Source organism: Crotalus tigris, unplaced genomic scaffold, assembly GCF_016545835.1.
Source record: "Crotalus tigris isolate CLP2741 ecotype Arizona unplaced genomic scaffold, ASM1654583v1 scf7180000017987.690289119674:8195010, whole genome shotgun sequence".
Taxonomy (NCBI): Eukaryota; Metazoa; Chordata; class Lepidosauria; order Squamata; family Viperidae; genus Crotalus; species Crotalus tigris.
The window spans coordinates 7,220,166-7,236,287 of record NW_024096758.1 but is presented as its reverse complement, the minus strand read 5'-3'; the positions used below and the strand labels follow the sequence as shown (position 1 = coordinate 7,236,287).

The 16,122-nt window shown below is 42.1% G+C and overlaps 2 protein-coding genes and 1 long non-coding RNA gene across 5 annotated transcripts in view; 2 read left to right on the top strand and 1 right to left on the bottom strand.

Moving 5' to 3' along the window:
• LOC120309228 (claudin-4-like) overlaps positions 1 to 4,083 on the top strand; it is a 21,657-nt gene extending 17,574 nt beyond the window's left edge. The window contains exon 2 of one of the 2 annotated variants that reach the window (XM_039346262.1): positions 529 to 4,083. In XM_039346262.1, the coding sequence (XP_039202196.1) occupies positions 543 to 1,190 (648 nt within the window). In that variant the 5' untranslated portion in view covers positions 529 to 542 and the 3' untranslated portion in view covers positions 1,191 to 4,083. The remainder of the gene's footprint in view (positions 1 to 528) is intronic. The other variant, XM_039346263.1, reaches the window with a different exon arrangement.
• LOC120309232 overlaps positions 1 to 11,259 on the top strand; it is a 15,073-nt gene extending 3,814 nt beyond the window's left edge. Inside the window, exon 3 of the long non-coding RNA XR_005557040.1 lies at positions 10,347 to 11,259. This is a non-coding gene — a long non-coding RNA (uncharacterized LOC120309232). The remainder of the gene's footprint in view (positions 1 to 10,346) is intronic.
• On the bottom strand, positions 8,461 to 16,122 carry METTL27 (methyltransferase like 27). 2 transcript variants are annotated; one of them, XM_039346260.1, is made up of 6 exons: positions 15,931 to 16,122; positions 15,638 to 15,766; positions 13,879 to 14,007; positions 12,288 to 12,423; positions 12,044 to 12,136; positions 8,461 to 8,696 (listed from the first exon to the last, which is right to left on the bottom strand). In XM_039346260.1, the coding sequence occupies exons 1-6, from the start codon at positions 16,051 to 16,053 to the stop codon at positions 8,467 to 8,469; spliced, it is 840 nt and encodes a 279-aa protein (XP_039202194.1). In that variant the 5' UTR covers positions 16,054 to 16,122; the 3' UTR covers positions 8,461 to 8,466. The 2 variants fall into 2 exon arrangements, with proteins under 2 accessions (XP_039202194.1, XP_039202195.1); XM_039346261.1 differs by lacking the exon at positions 15,638 to 15,766 and having other exon boundaries at positions 15,931 to 16,117.

The window sequence follows — 16,122 nt, the reverse complement described above, 5'->3', positions numbered from 1 at the left end:
CTTTGAGGCTTTACTACCCCTCTGCATCATAACCAACCGTAGGAACAAGTTATTTGTATTTTGTTTTTCCAGTTTGTTTGTTTGTTTGCACAATGTCCTAAAGTTTATAATCAAATTCATAGTGGCCCAGCAACTCCAAAAGATAGAAAAATCCAGGTTCCGACTGTACATCCATCTATAATCAATGTTGTAGAGTTGCCTTGCATTATGGGCACTCTTGATAAAACCTGGCTCAATAAGTGCTCTACTTGAATTACAAAAAAGAAAGGTTTTAGGATCTCGTCCTTTGTTCAGGTCAATTTCACTTTCTCAGAGACTTCAAAACTGTTGAATGTATATGCAGAAAAGGAATTCTCTGAAAATGTATCTTGATTCATGTATCTGTAAATATTAGCTCTTTGAACAGAGGAATGTGTACTTTCCCTCCCCATCCTTGTATATGACCAGGATCCTTTTTGTGGGTTACCCAAGTATCTCCTAGTTAATTGGTGTTGCTTTCACCCTAATCAATCAGGGTTCTGTTTCCAGCAGGTGGGAGCGTGATGGCAGCCCTGGCCCTGCAGCTGATTGGGCTGGCACTATCTATCCTGGGCTGGCTGGGCTCTATTTTGGCCTGTGCTTTACCCATGTGGAAGGTGACAGCTTTCATTGGATCCAACATCATTGTGGCACAGGTCTTCTGGGAGGGGCTGTGGATGAACTGTGTTTATGAAAGCACTGGTCAGATGCAATGTAAGGTCTATGACTCACTACTTGACCTACCAGCAGACCTACAAACTGCCCGTGCCTTGGCGGTGGTCTCCATCGCCATGTCTTTCCTGGCTCTCCTTATTGCCGTCTCTGGAGCAAGTTGCACCCGCTTCATAGAAGACCCATGTACCAAGGCCAAAGTTTTGATGATAGCTGGTGTGGTGTTCATCCTAGCTGGAGTGGCGCTCCTCTTTCCTGTCTCCTGGTCAGCAAGGAACATTGTGAGCAACTTCTATAACCCACTTGTTCCCGAGGCCCTGAAGAGAGAGCTGGGTATTTCACTTTACATAGGTTGGGCAGCTAGTGCCTTCCTGATCCTTGGTGGAGGCACATTCTGTTGCTTCGTTCCTCCAAAGGAGGACAATAAATCCTATCCAATGAAATACTGGGCAGGAAGACACCCTTCCTCGAGCAGCTATGCTCGCAAAGACTATGTGTGACCCTGCTGGAAAAGCTACCCCCAGACACACCTTACTTCAAGCCTTGAGAAAGAAGGATCGGCTGGCGAAAAGAACTCACCTGATGCAATAATGCCACAGAATATAAATCTTGCGATGCCAAACGCCTGTCAGGCCTGTCTACATGGAGAACACATTGACATGACATATGACACCAAGAGAAAGTTCACTCTAGCCATTTGTAAGATTTTTATTTGACAAAGAAGCATTATTTTTTTGTGATATGTGACAGTTTGCTCAAGTGAGTGCTAAAAGCTGTGGTTTGATGACATGCCAAGAATTGTATCAGAAAGATGAGTTAACTCCGGCTTTGGCAACATTTTTTTGGTCCAGTAGGCATAAATTTAAGAGCGTGAGGTAACGTCCACCAGCCATTTTCCTTGTTGTGAGATGGGGAAGAGACTTGAGGAGGAGGGAGTTTTGATGGATGTCTAGACTGGGGGATTTAGCTATCAGTCAAAAAATGTTCCTAATTTTACACAAATGTTTTGCATGAGTGAGGTCAAAATAAACCTAATAGCTGAAAGGGGGGGGACATTTTGAAGTTGGGAGGGGCAGATAGAGAGGTATTCTACTTGGTCACATAGTTCCCCTCATCTCTTTGTTCAGTTTTAGATGGGCTTCTTTGAAGAAGCACTCAACCCGCTCCTAACCCCACCTAACCAATGTGATGTTGAAGAGACATTGAAAATCTAGCCAATTTTTAGAACTGCCAACCATCTCCCAATAGCTGATATAGGATCACACGTTCAAAATCAGCCCTCCAAAGTGTGCAAAAGTAAGAACCTCATTTGAAATAACTGGAATTACTTCTGGCCCAAACTGGAAAATAGCACCAGTGACCTGTAGGGAAAGGGCATGCTCAAAGCAGCCCCTTAGGGGTCACCTGATTGTGCCAATAGCAAAATGGTTAGTGAAGCAAAGCAGATCGTACCTACAAGTAGTCCTCAATTTACAACCATTGGTTTAGCAATTGTGTTAAAAGAAAGGGATTTACAAGCAGTTCTCACAATTATGATTGTCGCAGCCGCCCTGCAGTCACTTGATCAAAATTCAGGCACTGGCATTTATGCAGTTGCAGCATCCCAGGGGCACGTGATCACCTTTTGCAACCTTTTGCAAGGGAGTTTCTGGCAAGCAAAGTCAACAGGGAAGCCAGATTCGCTTAAAGTCTGCAGCAAATAAGAGCATGAAAGTGAGTTTGACTTATTTTACAGCTGACTCACTCAGCAATGGAAGTTCTGGCTCCAACTGGGATCATACATTGAGGATTACCTGTATCAAAATAGCCACAGGTTGCTGCCTGACTAAGAGGAAAAGCAGTACTTAAACATAGGGACAGCTAAAAGCAAATTTAAAGCTGCTCCAGGTATGGTTTGGGGAATGAGTTGAAGACAATATCGGGAGGTTATGGCAGAAAAAAGGGGTTGTTGGGATATATTTGCCCCACAGGTTAGATGCAGGTAGAAAATGACCTCACTATGGAAAAAGCTGCTCAAGTGTAAAAAAAAAAAATCTAGTGGAGAAAGGATGATATTGAAAAATGTTATTGGATCAGATCAAAGGTCTATTTATCTATGGCAGGATAGTATCTGTTTTCCTTTAAAACAAATATGACTTATCAAATAATTTGTTGTGAGAGCAACCCATCCACCCAATTCAGAATCTCCCATCCTAGTCATCCTTCTGACCTGCTCTTCTTGTATACTTCGCTTCAAATCTTTCTTCTGATCAGGAGTTGGTGTTTTGCAGACGTCCCCTTATTGTCAGAATCCAACAAGATTTGCATAAAACCTGTTTCTTTGCCTCCTCAGTTAGGTTCGCTGTGCATCAAAGGGACGTGTGATCTACCTTGTGCACTTTGATATTTTAAAACAGTTACGAATGGAAAAGAATAAGCGGAAGTTTAAATGCCTCATAAAGTAGGCACAAACTGAAGCTAGAATGACGGTTACTTTTTAAATGAAACCAACGTTGAAGTAATATTGTCTCAAGAGGAGGAAATCGTTTCTAGAGGGGAGTTCAACTGGCTAAGAACTTCCTTAAAGGAATTTTCATCCAGTTGCACAAGCAATTCTAATTGTGTGAGAAAGGCTATATTTATCCAGACCTTCGTTAAAAGTGTGCATCCATTGTTCTGTGGAAGTCAAGTTATGTTGGCAGAAAGCAGGACATCTGTACTGTACATAAGGGGGTGTACCTCTATGAGACTGAAAGCCACCCTTGGCCTGTAAGCAGAATGTGCAGGAAGGGAAGGAATGCATGCCGAAACATGGGGAAGGCCAGGACAAAAATTAAATTAGATTGAATGTTAATTTAAAAAGTGATTAAACAAATTGCACTTTCCTTGTATTTAATGCTCTCTCCATTCCCATCGTATTGGCAACAACTTGAAGTTTGCAGTGCCTTAAATTTGTATATTAGACTCTGTTCGCCAAACATTTTGATTGCAGTTACTGAATTGACCCATTTTCTGAAATCTGTACCTAAGAAAATTCTCATAGTTTTAACCGGGTTAAATGATGCATCATAGGGCAAAACCTTTTGAACCAAAGGCACCTCAAATGGAGTAACTTACAGAATGCATCCGAAATCTGGGATCCATGACATCCGTGGAACTAAAATTTGGCAAATTTTATAAAACGTTTTGTGACATAAAAACGTCATAAAGCATTTTAGCACACAATACAAAATGTCATAAACATTCTTCTGTGGTCCACTTTGGATGCTTGGCTATAGCACAGTTAACATGGAATACTTTCAAGGCAAATACAGCTCGACTGACAACAGTTCATTTAGTGACGTTCAAAGTTACAACAGCATTGAAAGAGTGACTTGAGACTGGTCATGTGATCAAAATTCAGACGCTTGGCAACTGACTTATGTTTATGACGGTTGCAGTGTCCCTGGGTCATGTGATCCCCTTTTGCAAACTTCTGACCAGCAAAGTTAATGGGGAAGCCAGATTCACTGAACAACCGTGTTTGTAAATTAACAACTGCAGTGATAGACTTAACAAATGTGGCAAGAAAGGTCGTAAAATGGGGCAAAATTCACTTAACAATTGTCTTGCTTAGCAACAGAAATTTGGGGCTCAATTATGGTCGTAAATCGAGGATTACCTGTACATCTTTACCCTGATTTTTTAAATACTTTTCCAGTACACTAGAAACTTGGCCATTATTCAAGGCATTGAGGAATCTGATGAGGAAATTTCTTTGAAGTGATGACCCAATGGGTCACAGCATGACTAGTGGTACTACATGATGAATCAGAAATTACTAGATAGGTAGAATGATTCACACAAAATGCTACCTTCTAAAACAGGGGTCCTCAACCCCCGGGCCGCAGCCCACTACCCGACTGCAGCCTGTTCGAAACTATGAGCTCCATTTGTGTGAGTGGCAGGCACGTGCCCCACCCCATACAAATGGAGCTGCACGTGCTTGCATGCACGCCTGCTATTCATACAGAACCATTCCCTCCTTCCCCGCCAGGCCAAGCCAGAAAGGGGACTGCTTCTCTTAAAGACTCCCAAACCTAAGGTTAACTTGAGCCAACTTTGCCCAAGTGTGCAACTGCATGAATGCAGCTGGCATTAACTGGGTTGCACCTTTTGTGTGAACAAGGCTGTAGATATATCCATCTAAACCTCCATGATTAGTTTGATGGTCCATTGTCCACAAGTCCAAACTTTTTATTGAAGGCAGCTCAGTGCTTGAGCCATCTTTTCCTTCTCCTATTGGTCTGCCTCCCCATAAATTATTTTGCCTCCTGCAGGGAGAAACCTGCCTGGCAGCTTGGAGCTCTCCACATTTCAAAGATAGCGAAACCATTTTTGACAAACACTCTCAATTTTCATAGTCCTTGTTACAACTTGTTTGGTGGGGAGGGGACACTCCAAACCACATTTATTTGTGAATCATGTTTTCCATTCCACCTATGATGATGATGATGATCTCCATTGCAAAAATCATACAGGTAGTCTTCGATTTACGACCCCAAAATTTATGTTGCTAAGCAAGACACTTATTGAATGAGTTGTACCCCATTTTATGGCCATTTTGCTACAGTTTTTATGCAAATCACTGCAGTTAAGTGAATCATGCAGTGATTAAGCAAATCTGGCATCCCCCACTGACTTTGCCTGTCGGAAGCCAGCTGGGAAGGTTACAAGTGGTGATCCCAAGATCCCAGGACAATTCCACTGTCATAAATACATGTCAATTGTCAAATGCCCAAATTTTGATTACATAGCCACAGGGATGCTACAATGGTGTTAAATTTGAAAACTGGTCATAAGTAACTTTTTTTCAGTGCCATTGTAACTTTGAACGGTCATTAAACTAATGGTTGTAAGTAAAGGGCTAACTCTACTACTATTACTACAGTACTATACAACTGTTCTGTCCCAGCCTACATGAGTCCTTGTTAAGCTCACAAGGAGAAACCCCTCTTCCAAGAAGCAGGCTGAAACCGCAGCAAAAAACCAATCCCCTTTTATTCTCACAGACCTGAGTCAATGTCCAAGGCAAACACAGTTCACAGAAACTCAATCCTCAACATGAACAGTTGGCTTTGATAACTAGCACCTCCCATACCTTCCCTTTTATTAGGCAGCTAAGGCGTGGCTTCCTAATGCCTTCTCCTTTGCCTTTGGAGTCGCCCCATTGCATTCCTCTGTCCTACTCTCTTTTCTTCCCATTTTCATGCATCCTGGATACCTCCCAGCTGTGATTCATCACTGTCCAACTGAGACTCTCAGCACAGCTGTGTCTCAGCCTGAGTGCGAGTAGAGGGGTCAGGCTCCTTGTCAGACTGTAAGTCTTGGAGCTCCTCAGAGCCTTCCTCTGTCTCTGATGTCACTCCAGGCCACTCCTCCTCCTCTGATTCCTCAGACTCAGCTGCTGGGTCCACTGGCTGGCGAGGAATCACAACAACAACATTGGTCTCCAACCTTTCCAGCTTGGTAGACCAGCGGAGGTGGTGGCAACGGCATTGGGGAGAGAGGGGACTTTCACAAATGTAGCTTTGCATGTGTGCACACATGCACCCATTTACCACTTCTGTGGCCCAGTTCCAAATGGGCCACAGCCCAACAGTGGGCCGTGGCCTAAGGGTTGGGGACCCCTGCTCTATTACTACTCTTGAGAAATGAAAGACCTCCTTCAAATGATGCTGCCAAATTGGGGGCATCTGTGTTTAAATGAATGAAGGCAAATATACGTGTCCCAGGATAATGTTGCAGGATCCAATCTGGGTCAGTCACTGGGACCAGAAGTTTAGTCTTCTGAGCTTTTGGACTCATGCTGGAGTCCATCTTCAGGGAACTTCCCTCTAGCAGAGTGTGTGCTGTTCTGTGTGTGGTATTTATAGTGAGGGTGAAGGTTCGTTCTCTGAGCTTGTGGGTTGGTTTCTGAACATTTCGTTACCAGGCTAGGTAACATCTTCAACAGAGTTTTTATTTATAGTGTCTGTTGTAAGTGGCTTTTTAGATGTTGATTGGGGTGTGTTGATGGCTGGCTTTTAAGTCATTAGCTTGTGCTGTCCTTTGTTTCTGCTGCCCAGCCCTTGCCTTTTAAGTCCTTGATAGGCTGGTGGTGTTTAAAGATGTTTTCATTCCCTGAAATTTTGTTTTCATGTTCACTCATCCCCATCCACATATCTTTTGTGGAAGGAGCAGAGATGTTAAACCATTCAGAGCAACTTCACATCCCTGGATCCCTTTCAAAGATGGGAATAATGACATTCAAGGGAGTTGCAAGGTGTAGTCTACAGGTACGCAGCCTAAGCCCTGTGTGGTTCCCAAAAGGCTCCAGACCTCCTCCCAGGGCCACAGTGCAATTGTAATTTTTAGTGAGACAGAGGATGGAAATTATTAACTATGTGGAGAGTATTCACCATAGCAGCATTTAATTGATTTAACCTCATTTGAATTTAAATTGTTCAGTCCCTACGTGCTTCTTTGTCCTGGCCTCGCCCACTTCTATGAATATGGCCCCTGGAACGCCTCTCAAAGGAATGTGTCCAAACCACTCATTCCAGTTGAGCTGTGAATATAAGCACTCAGCAGGCTGAAAAGGTCTAGGCCAGCATCCTGCTTCCAGCGGTGACAAGGATGGCCATCTTCTTTCCTTGGAACTCCAGCAAATGACGTTAAAAAGCAGACTGTTTCTCAACAGGGAGATTCCATAGAGTTCTAATTGCTAGGTGTTACTCATCACATGCATTTCTTCTTCTTCCAAGTCCTCTTTAAGGCCATCCTAGCATTGGCCATCATTGCCACTAGCATTTTTGGCCCCAAAGAAATATAAAATGTTTTTGGAACCTGATTGTATCTAGCACTCTCTGTCCTGCACACACTGCTGATTGATTCCCATGAACAAATTGATTTGTTACCGCTTTTTGTGCATTATTTTATATGTCTCTCCTCTGTTTTCCCTGCCTTACCTTCCTGCATAAACAAACATTTTACCCAAAACCTTGGTATTTTCCGGTTCTGACTGATTTTATCTGCCATTTATAGACCACATGTCTGGAGAGAGAATTATTGACTTAGAGGGCATATAAAAGGAAAAGGAAGGCATTTGGAGATTCTGATTTCTTCTTTGGAATTCCCTTCATCCTCTCAGGAATTTTCATGAGCTTTCGGGTATCTGCAAAGGTTCAATGCACAAGCAGCCATATTCCTCATGCTGCCCTTTCCCTACCCAGACCTTTGAGAAATGATGAGCTAAAAGCACTGTAATTCTCAGCTCAGAGAACAAAAGGCTGTGCTGGCTGGAATTTACAATGGGGTTAGTCTCCTGGGTCAGGAGAGTGATTGGTGGGGGGAGATAGCCATGAAGCAACACACACACTTTCTTAGACGATGCACTGTGTTACAGTATTGCAAATATTTGGCAGTGTTGACTACTAAGATGAAGGAAGTTTACATTCAGAAATAAAAACTCCACGAAGACTTCACAAGTGAAGACTGTTGGAAGAGTGGAAGCTGGGAACATTTTATGCACAAACATGAAATTATGGAAGAATCTAAATTGGTCTGGAACATATTGAATATTGAGGGCAGCTCCTCAAGTGGTAAAGAGAAAATACTCTGCAACCAACCCATGGCCCAGCCTGCTTTATTACCGCTTCACATTTTGTTTTTAAAAACTACAGATCTTGAAGCTAGTTAGGGTGAGGCTAAGCCTTTCATGAGGAGGCTCCAGAGTTTGCCTAGAAGGGTCTTCCAACATGAAGAGGAATGAAGAGTTTAAACCAGACTTTTTATTTTTTTTTGATATATGTAGACCACGCCAGAGATATAGCCCGACCCCTGATCGGATTCCTGATGTGATGTTGCTCTCTCCCATTTTTCAACTTCCTGCATCCCAACCTTTTCCCACAATCCTTGCTGCTCCAGGTCATTCAGCAACTGCTGCAATTCCATGTTGTATTGTAAGTTGCTTGAGTTGCTTCGTGTGGTCAGGCACACATAGCCACCTGTTGTGCAAGATCACAACATTTCAGTTTAAACCGTTACGAAAGTTTTGATAATCCTAGAAACCAGATAAAGTTAAAATCTTCTTTGCACCGAGTTTGACTCCTGGAGCAGGTCACAATATGGAAGAAATTTGTAAAAAAATTAAAAATAAAATAAAGACAGCAACCATAACCATATAATTTGGGCTGTCATGTCAACTGTTTTAACCTGTTCCTTACAGGTTAAAAGCTTGAACCTGCTTAACTTTAAAACCCAGAAAAGGTCAACCACAGAATGCCTCTGTGGCAGAAAATCCAGAAAATCCTAGTCCTTTTTAAAGAGATGCAACTGTTATTAGATGCACTAATATTATCGTACAGGAATATTCTGCCCCTTACAATCAGGTAATGAAATGAAAATAAAAGAAAGAGGAGGACAAGAAGACAAGTCTCCCTGTTACTGATGAAACTGAATGGGTGAGTTTCCATAAATGCTAGACTAAGATAAAATGCAGTTGAGCTATAACTCAGTTATAACTTAGACTGTGGGAACTAAGCTATTACATGAAACTATAGCATGGATTTATTTGTGCAGGCAATAATAGCATATTCTCTGGATACAGGACTTAGCATTGTTAATCCAGGTTTAGGTTAAGTATGTTGTGTGAACCTATCCAATCTCACCCTGTTCACCAAGTAACTTAGAGGGCAGAGATGACCAAAAAGCAAGTTTGTGGCAAGGTTTACTCATCACATCTTCACACAGGAGAGAGAAATTAAATAACAAATAAAACCCCGGCCAAATGCATGTAAGGAGATAAAAAAAGAAGAGGCAAGCGATCACTAAAACTAAATTTCTGAGAAAGAACATGTCTGATGCCAGGATACACACATAGGTGTGCGCACACACACACACACACACACAAATATAGGCAATCTGAAGAAAGTTCTGTGGTTCTACAAGACTCTGGTCAAAATACATTTTAAATGGTATTTCTTTCAGCCCTGCACACTCCTGAGAGCTACATGAAATGCAAGGATCTGGCTCCCTGGTCTGTGTGTGAATTGTTGCAAGATAGCAGCACCATCTGGTGGTTATGAGTTTTTCATCAAAGCCAGTCCGACATCCTGTGTCCAAAAAGGGCTGATTTAGTCCCTTTGGGAAACTCTGAAGGCATTAAAACCCCAAAAGGTTTCTCTTATGGTTGGTTACCAGCTATTTAAAAGTCAACAGCCTCTGAATGTGGGGTTTAGCATTTAGCAATCCCAGTTACATTTCTTTCCCATCTCCAATCCATGCATTTTGTCTGACCTCTGTTTAAAAAGATACACAACTATCACTGCATCTTGCCATAGGGCATTTCAGAAATTACTTGTACTTTGTGTGAAAGTCCTTTCTCTTTCATCACCCAGTTTCACAAGATCAGCCTGAGATCCAGTTGCTTATATAATTTCTGGAGAAGATTTTCAGGTGCCTTGGAGGAAGCTCAAGCTGAGGTGCATTGCACTGCATCCTTCTTAACCTGCACTGGGCCAGTTCTAATGAAAAGCATCACAAATCCAAGCACCATAATCTCTGGGAATGAATCAGTGTCAATTGGGTGAGTCAAAAAAACAAGAGGACAGGGATAGCTTTGCAGTCCAAGCCCCGCCCCTTTTGTACTGTATAAGAGGAGAAGTTGTGATCCAACCCTGCAGCCCCCACCTTGCCCATTTTAATCCCCCAAATGCCAAAGGGGATTCAATTATTGTATCTAAGACCTCAGAACAGTCTCATACTAAATCAGATCACCAACCCACCTAGCTTGGAATTATTAACTGCCATAACTGATAGCTGCCTCCTAGATTTGGATCTTTTCCAAATCTATAACTCCTGCATCACAAGCTATGGTCCTTTCCACCTCCAGATATCCATCTATGTTCGCAGCCTGATTTTAATACCTGATGAAGCAAATATTCACCAACAATGCTTCTAGTCCCTAAAGTGTCATAAATCCATAAAGCATTAAGCAACATTATATGTACAAAGAACTTCCATTCTTTATGGTTTCAGCAATGAAAAATCCAGTTAAAGTGCCACCGATTACAGATAATCATACACTACCAACTCATCTAATCTGCTTGACCCATGACCTAATTGCATATTTCGATATGCCCTTGAAAAAGAAATTGGTAAACATAGCACTTTCCTTGTTATCTACAAAACTTTCGTCTCAATTAACGGTTGTTGCTACCTTTGATAAGAATGATTCTGCCCTCATCAAGAGCATCTGGTTAGGATAATTTTGTCCATAATATATACTGTAAGATAATATCTTACTCCTGTCTGCATTCACGGGACTGAATCTTCTTTGGAAGATTGGAGAAGTATTTGCTTCATTCATGATGCTTCAGACATATTTTCAATTATGTATTTTCAATTATACTGGCCAAAATCAGTCTGGTCTCATTTCTGCTTGCATCGATTTCCTCATCAATGCTTGCTCTTAAAACTACTGTATAGGCTTTTAAATAAAAGCCTGGATTGATCTGAAGCATTTGGCAGACTTCAGCATTCTGGTCAGCCGAGAGCTGCAGCATAGAACAAAAGCCATTTGCGGGGGGGGGGGGGGGAAGGAAATGTCCTTCTCTCCACCAATGGCTAGAGGGAACTGGGGTTCAACCTAACAAATCCAAGATTTCCAGTTACTTGATGTTCCTCAGGCAGTCGTGATTGTATTTCCTTGCAAGGTGTTTAGTGTGTAATTTCCTTGCCTAATCCACAAAATTTTATGGGGAATGCAGAAAATAGGATATAATCTTCCTGTATTTTTTTCCACCATTTTTTTTCTTGCCAGAGCATATCTATTAAGGAAGGTAAGATGGAACAGTTGCACAATGCTGGTCAGTGCTCAAACCCACTGACTTTCCCTGCCACATAACTGCTTATTGCACCTCACCTACTATAACCCTAGATCACTGTTTTTCAAACCTAGCAACTTTAAGATGCACAGACTTCAACGCCCAGATTTCCCCCAGTCTGAAAAACAGTGAACTAGATCAGGGTTCCCCAATCTTGGGAACTTTAAGATGCCTGGACTTCAACTCCCAGAATTCCCCAGCCGGCCATAATTACGGAATGCTAAAATTACTTTATAATTAATGAACTAATTAACTATTTTGAAAGGCCAGATCTCAGCAATGCTTGATATTCTCACAGGGGAATAGGTAAAATATTATGAAATTTGGCAACTTCATTCAATGTAAATAATTTTTCATTTTCATGGTTTCACATTCATCAACACAATATAACGTGGTGATCAGACACTGGAAAAAGTTGCTCATAAGTCCTCTGAAAGTACATCTGAGTCTCTTTTGCAAATGCTTACCTGGTTTGGTGACCAGAAGGAGCTGAGGAATGACACAAGAGGGTACTTGTCCCTCACTGAGTGCACCCACAATCACAGTAGTATCGTAGGAGTCTGCAGAGAAGATGAAGGAGTAACAGGTAGCGTCAAGGAAGGAGATTGGCATTGTTCTCTAGAAATCTCCATGCATGCCAGCACATTCCAGTTTCTTCCCTTTCTTTAATCTATTCAGTCCATTGCCAAGGATAACTGTTCCCGTTGTTACCTTCAGGAGCTGGTAAGGTTTCCTGGCCTAGCAAGCACAACTTCAAATCCTCGTACAGTCCTTTGTGCCGTGCATGTTCCAACATCTCCTGGCTGCCATCCAGGCCATGGAAATGGCGAAAACCTTTTGCCTGAAGCTTAGAACACAAAGCATAAGTCACAGGAGCCCAGCCAGAAAGACAGTCGGTTCTTGCTTGCCAACAGTTAAATGAATGCTGCAAACCAACTGGGATCTGGCCAAGGCCGAATCAGTAAGGGGACCTTCAGTGGCAACGAAGTGCTGCCATGATCATCCATGGAAGTGATGAAATGTGGATGATGATGATTCTTATGTATCTGAATGCCATGCTGCATTGCCGATATGGAAAGACAAAATGGAATCATGACACATTTCATCATTTACTTATTTAAAACATTTATATAGCTGCCAATCTTCTAGGCAGCTCCCAATTTTGGGATCCCAGCAGTTAACTGGGGATGCCAGTGGCTGGCACTGTCACTTCTTGTTCTTATGCCAGGAAACAAGAGTGCTCTTTAATGCTTAAATGCTTTTGTGCATGAGCATACATAATTGAGTCATTTGCATGATGATGTCACAGTGTAGGTGTCATTATTTTGGTGTCATTGTAGCTTGTAATAGATGACTATGTTTTGATGAGCTCCAAATGGTGCTCTTAATTCATCCAATTATTTTAAAACTATTTACCAAAACCAAGGGAGCCTGAAACAGACTTGGAAGAGGCATTCTCTTCTTTATGTGTGTCACACGAAAGGGAAGGCATCTTCTAGGATGGTGCCTACAGGGTAATAAGAATGCAATCTGACAAAGTACAGCTATTCTTTTCATACCTATTTATTAATAAATTATTGCTATTAATATAACTACTCCTAATTTAATGAACCCTGGGCTTATTAAAGCATCTAGTATTTGAAAGCAGAACACACTCATCAGGAAGCATTACTTCTGCAAAAGAGAACACATTTTTTAAAAGTTTCCTCCAAATACTATGTTCTCTATATGTTTTGAACTACTTCATCCACTCTTAGCAGCATATCCAAGTATCTCTTAGAAACCACAATGACAGCAAAATAATGTCATCATGCCAATGACAGAAATTACATCAAAGTATTATTCACACAATGATGTCAAGACATGCATTGTTACCTCTCCCTATGTACCCTCACAGTTACAGAAATGAATGATGATGCTCTTGTTTGTACACCAGGGCTTCTGCTGGGCTCCAAATCGTTCAAAACCTCTTAAAAACGTCACCTGCTACATGCAAATTCTGTATTAGCACCAGCCTTAAACACCATTTGAAAACAGTGCCAATGATAGCAACCCTCTCATTAACTTTAGTTCAAGGGGGAAAAAATTGAATGAATAGGGTACCCCAAATGGCAATGGCACAAAACAAAAAGAGGGTTGAAGGCCTGCACGTCATCTGTAGGGCAGCATTAAGAAAACAGAGCTTCCCTCAGTGATGAGTTTGCAAATCACATCAGAGGGACAATTATAAGATGATAGTTTTCAAAACCTGGTGGCGCCAGCCTAATGTCTCTGGCTAAAGCACAACTCTGATCTCAGTTACCTCCTGGGCCACAAGTCCTGTGCCACAGGCCACATCCAGCACTAATGCATTCTCTGGTGAACCCTGGAAAACGGAGGCCAAGAAAGCAGCGGCCAGACTGGGGGCTTGGTATTGCAACACTGCCACATCCTACAAGAGAAAAGAGTTCTAATCACTCCAAGAATGGGGGAGCTCCAAGGTTTGCATGTTTATCTATAGGGTGGTTAAAATAATTGCATCTAATAAAAGGCAGTATCAGCTCCTGAAAGTAAGGCTAAGATTTGCTGAAGGCCATCTGTAGAATTTCATGACTGTGCAAAGAATTAAACTTTGTTCTTTGTCCAAACAGAACATTCTGCAGTTTTGTTTTGTGGCTCCATTCCAGATGTGCTGGACCAGTCTTATTTCTCTGAGGCCCAGAGACCCTTGTCTAGGAAGATAACCTGAAACTTGGCCAGGCTTGGTTAGTACCTGGATGAGAGAGTACTAAGAAGTCTCTGAGCTGTGGTGCTTAAGAATTTGGAATATAACTAGTCCTTGAGTTATGATCAGTCACTAATCGACTGTTCAAAGTTACAACAGACCTCCACAGGGCTACTTGTGCCTGGTTTCAAAGTTCTGACAAGCCACTATCTCCTGCAGTCATGTGACTGCATGTCAGCTGCTCAGTAACTGGTCTGCATTTACAGACATTTGCAGCATCCCGCTGTCGGGTGCCAGCATTTTACAATGTTTTTTTTTTATATCATAAACAGCCCATAGCAATCAATGGGTTTGCTTTACAACAGTGATGTTCACTTTACAAATAGAGTGTTTGCTTAATGACTGCTGCAAAAAAGATTGTAAAATTGGATTGGACATGTGGGTGACCCACCTTATGACTGTAATGGTCAGGCTCCATTATGGTCGTAAGTCAAGGATTAGAGAGACTGACTTCACATCTACCCTCAACCATGGAAACTGATGATGTGACTTTGGGCCAATAAACCTTGGAGCCTATCCTATCTCACCAAAATAAAATAAAGGGAGATCCCCACAGAAGCTGCGTGGAACTCTTAGAGATAAGCCAGGACATAAGTACAGGATGCTTCAAAAACATTCTTTTGGTATGTTTCAAATTATGGAGAGTAAATTATTCTGATAAGATTAATATTTTTATTGCTTAATAATTTTTATTAGTGCAGATCAGCTACTTGTTTATAGATTAACCTTTGGTTGATTTAGGAATGGGGTGGGGCTAGATCTCCTAAAGACATATTTTTGATCCACTACACTGTGGAAAAGGGATACGTAACTCTTAATACTTATATTAAGAATTCAGAAATACTCTGCCAATTCAGTCTAACTACAGGTAGTCCTCCACTTACGACAATTGAGCCCCACATTTCTGTTGCTAAGCAAAACTGTTAAGTGAATTTTGGTTCCTTTCTTGCTACAGTTGTTAAATGAAACACTGCAGTTGTTAAGTTACTAACATGGTTTTTAAGTGAATCTGGCTTTCCCATTGACTTTGCCTGTAAGAAGTTTGCATGTCCCTGGGACACTGCAACGGTCATAGGTATGAGTCAGTTGCCAAGCATCTTAATTTTGGGGATGCTGCAATGGTTGTGTGAAGAACGGTCATAAGCCAATTTTTTCAGGGCTTGTAATTTTGAACAATCACTAATGAACTGTTGTGAACTATCTGTATTAAAGCATCTCTGCGCTTCAGGCTCGGTGTAGGTATTACCGTAGGAAAGCCAAGAATTTCTCAAATCCCTTCCTTTTATTTAGCCCTCACCAGTCCCCAGCCAAGCCACTGGCGCGGAAGACAACAGTGGAATCCCGTCAACAGTTGATACCAGGGTAAACGCGGTCTGCACATGCTCAGGAGGATAAACGCTTTAAGCAGTACCACTGATGATGTTACCTAGTTTGGGCAATGAAACGTCTGTAAGAAAACAAGCTCATATGAGAGCACCCAGGATCCCTTTTCAACCCTGAACAAGTACATTCTCCTTTATAAGCACTCCTTCCGGATGCAGGAAGCGAGATTCTCCCCTAAGCGAGGTGGGGAGGGAAAAGGAGCGGCACCTGGTCATAGTCTTTGGCCCAGCCGTTATAGAAGCGCAGCTGCTGCTGCAGATCTCTTTGGTGATGCACTTCGGCCACGCGGCGCTGCACTTCGGCCAGGGGACGGCTGGAGAGATCGGCCATGGCTATCTGGAAGCAGACGCTGCCTTTCCTCCCATTGGCCCACCCGCTTATGACGCTACCTCCCTCGGC

What these genes read in the sequence shown, in the direction of transcription:
- METTL27 (XM_039346260.1), bottom strand. Translation starts at nt 16,053, where the DNA reads ATGGCCGATCTCTCCAGCCGTCCCCTGGCCGAAGTGCAGCGCCGCGTG. An exon ending in AGTGGCTTGGCTGGGGACTG is followed by an intron (nt 14,008 to 15,637) that starts GTGAGGGCTAAA and finishes TTTCTCTTGTAG; the next exon opens with GATGTGGCAGTGTTGCAATA. An exon ending in CAGGACTTGTGGCCCAGGAG is followed by an intron (nt 12,424 to 13,878) that starts GTAACTGAGATC and finishes TTGTGTTCTAAG; the next exon opens with CTTCAGGCAAAAGGTTTTCG.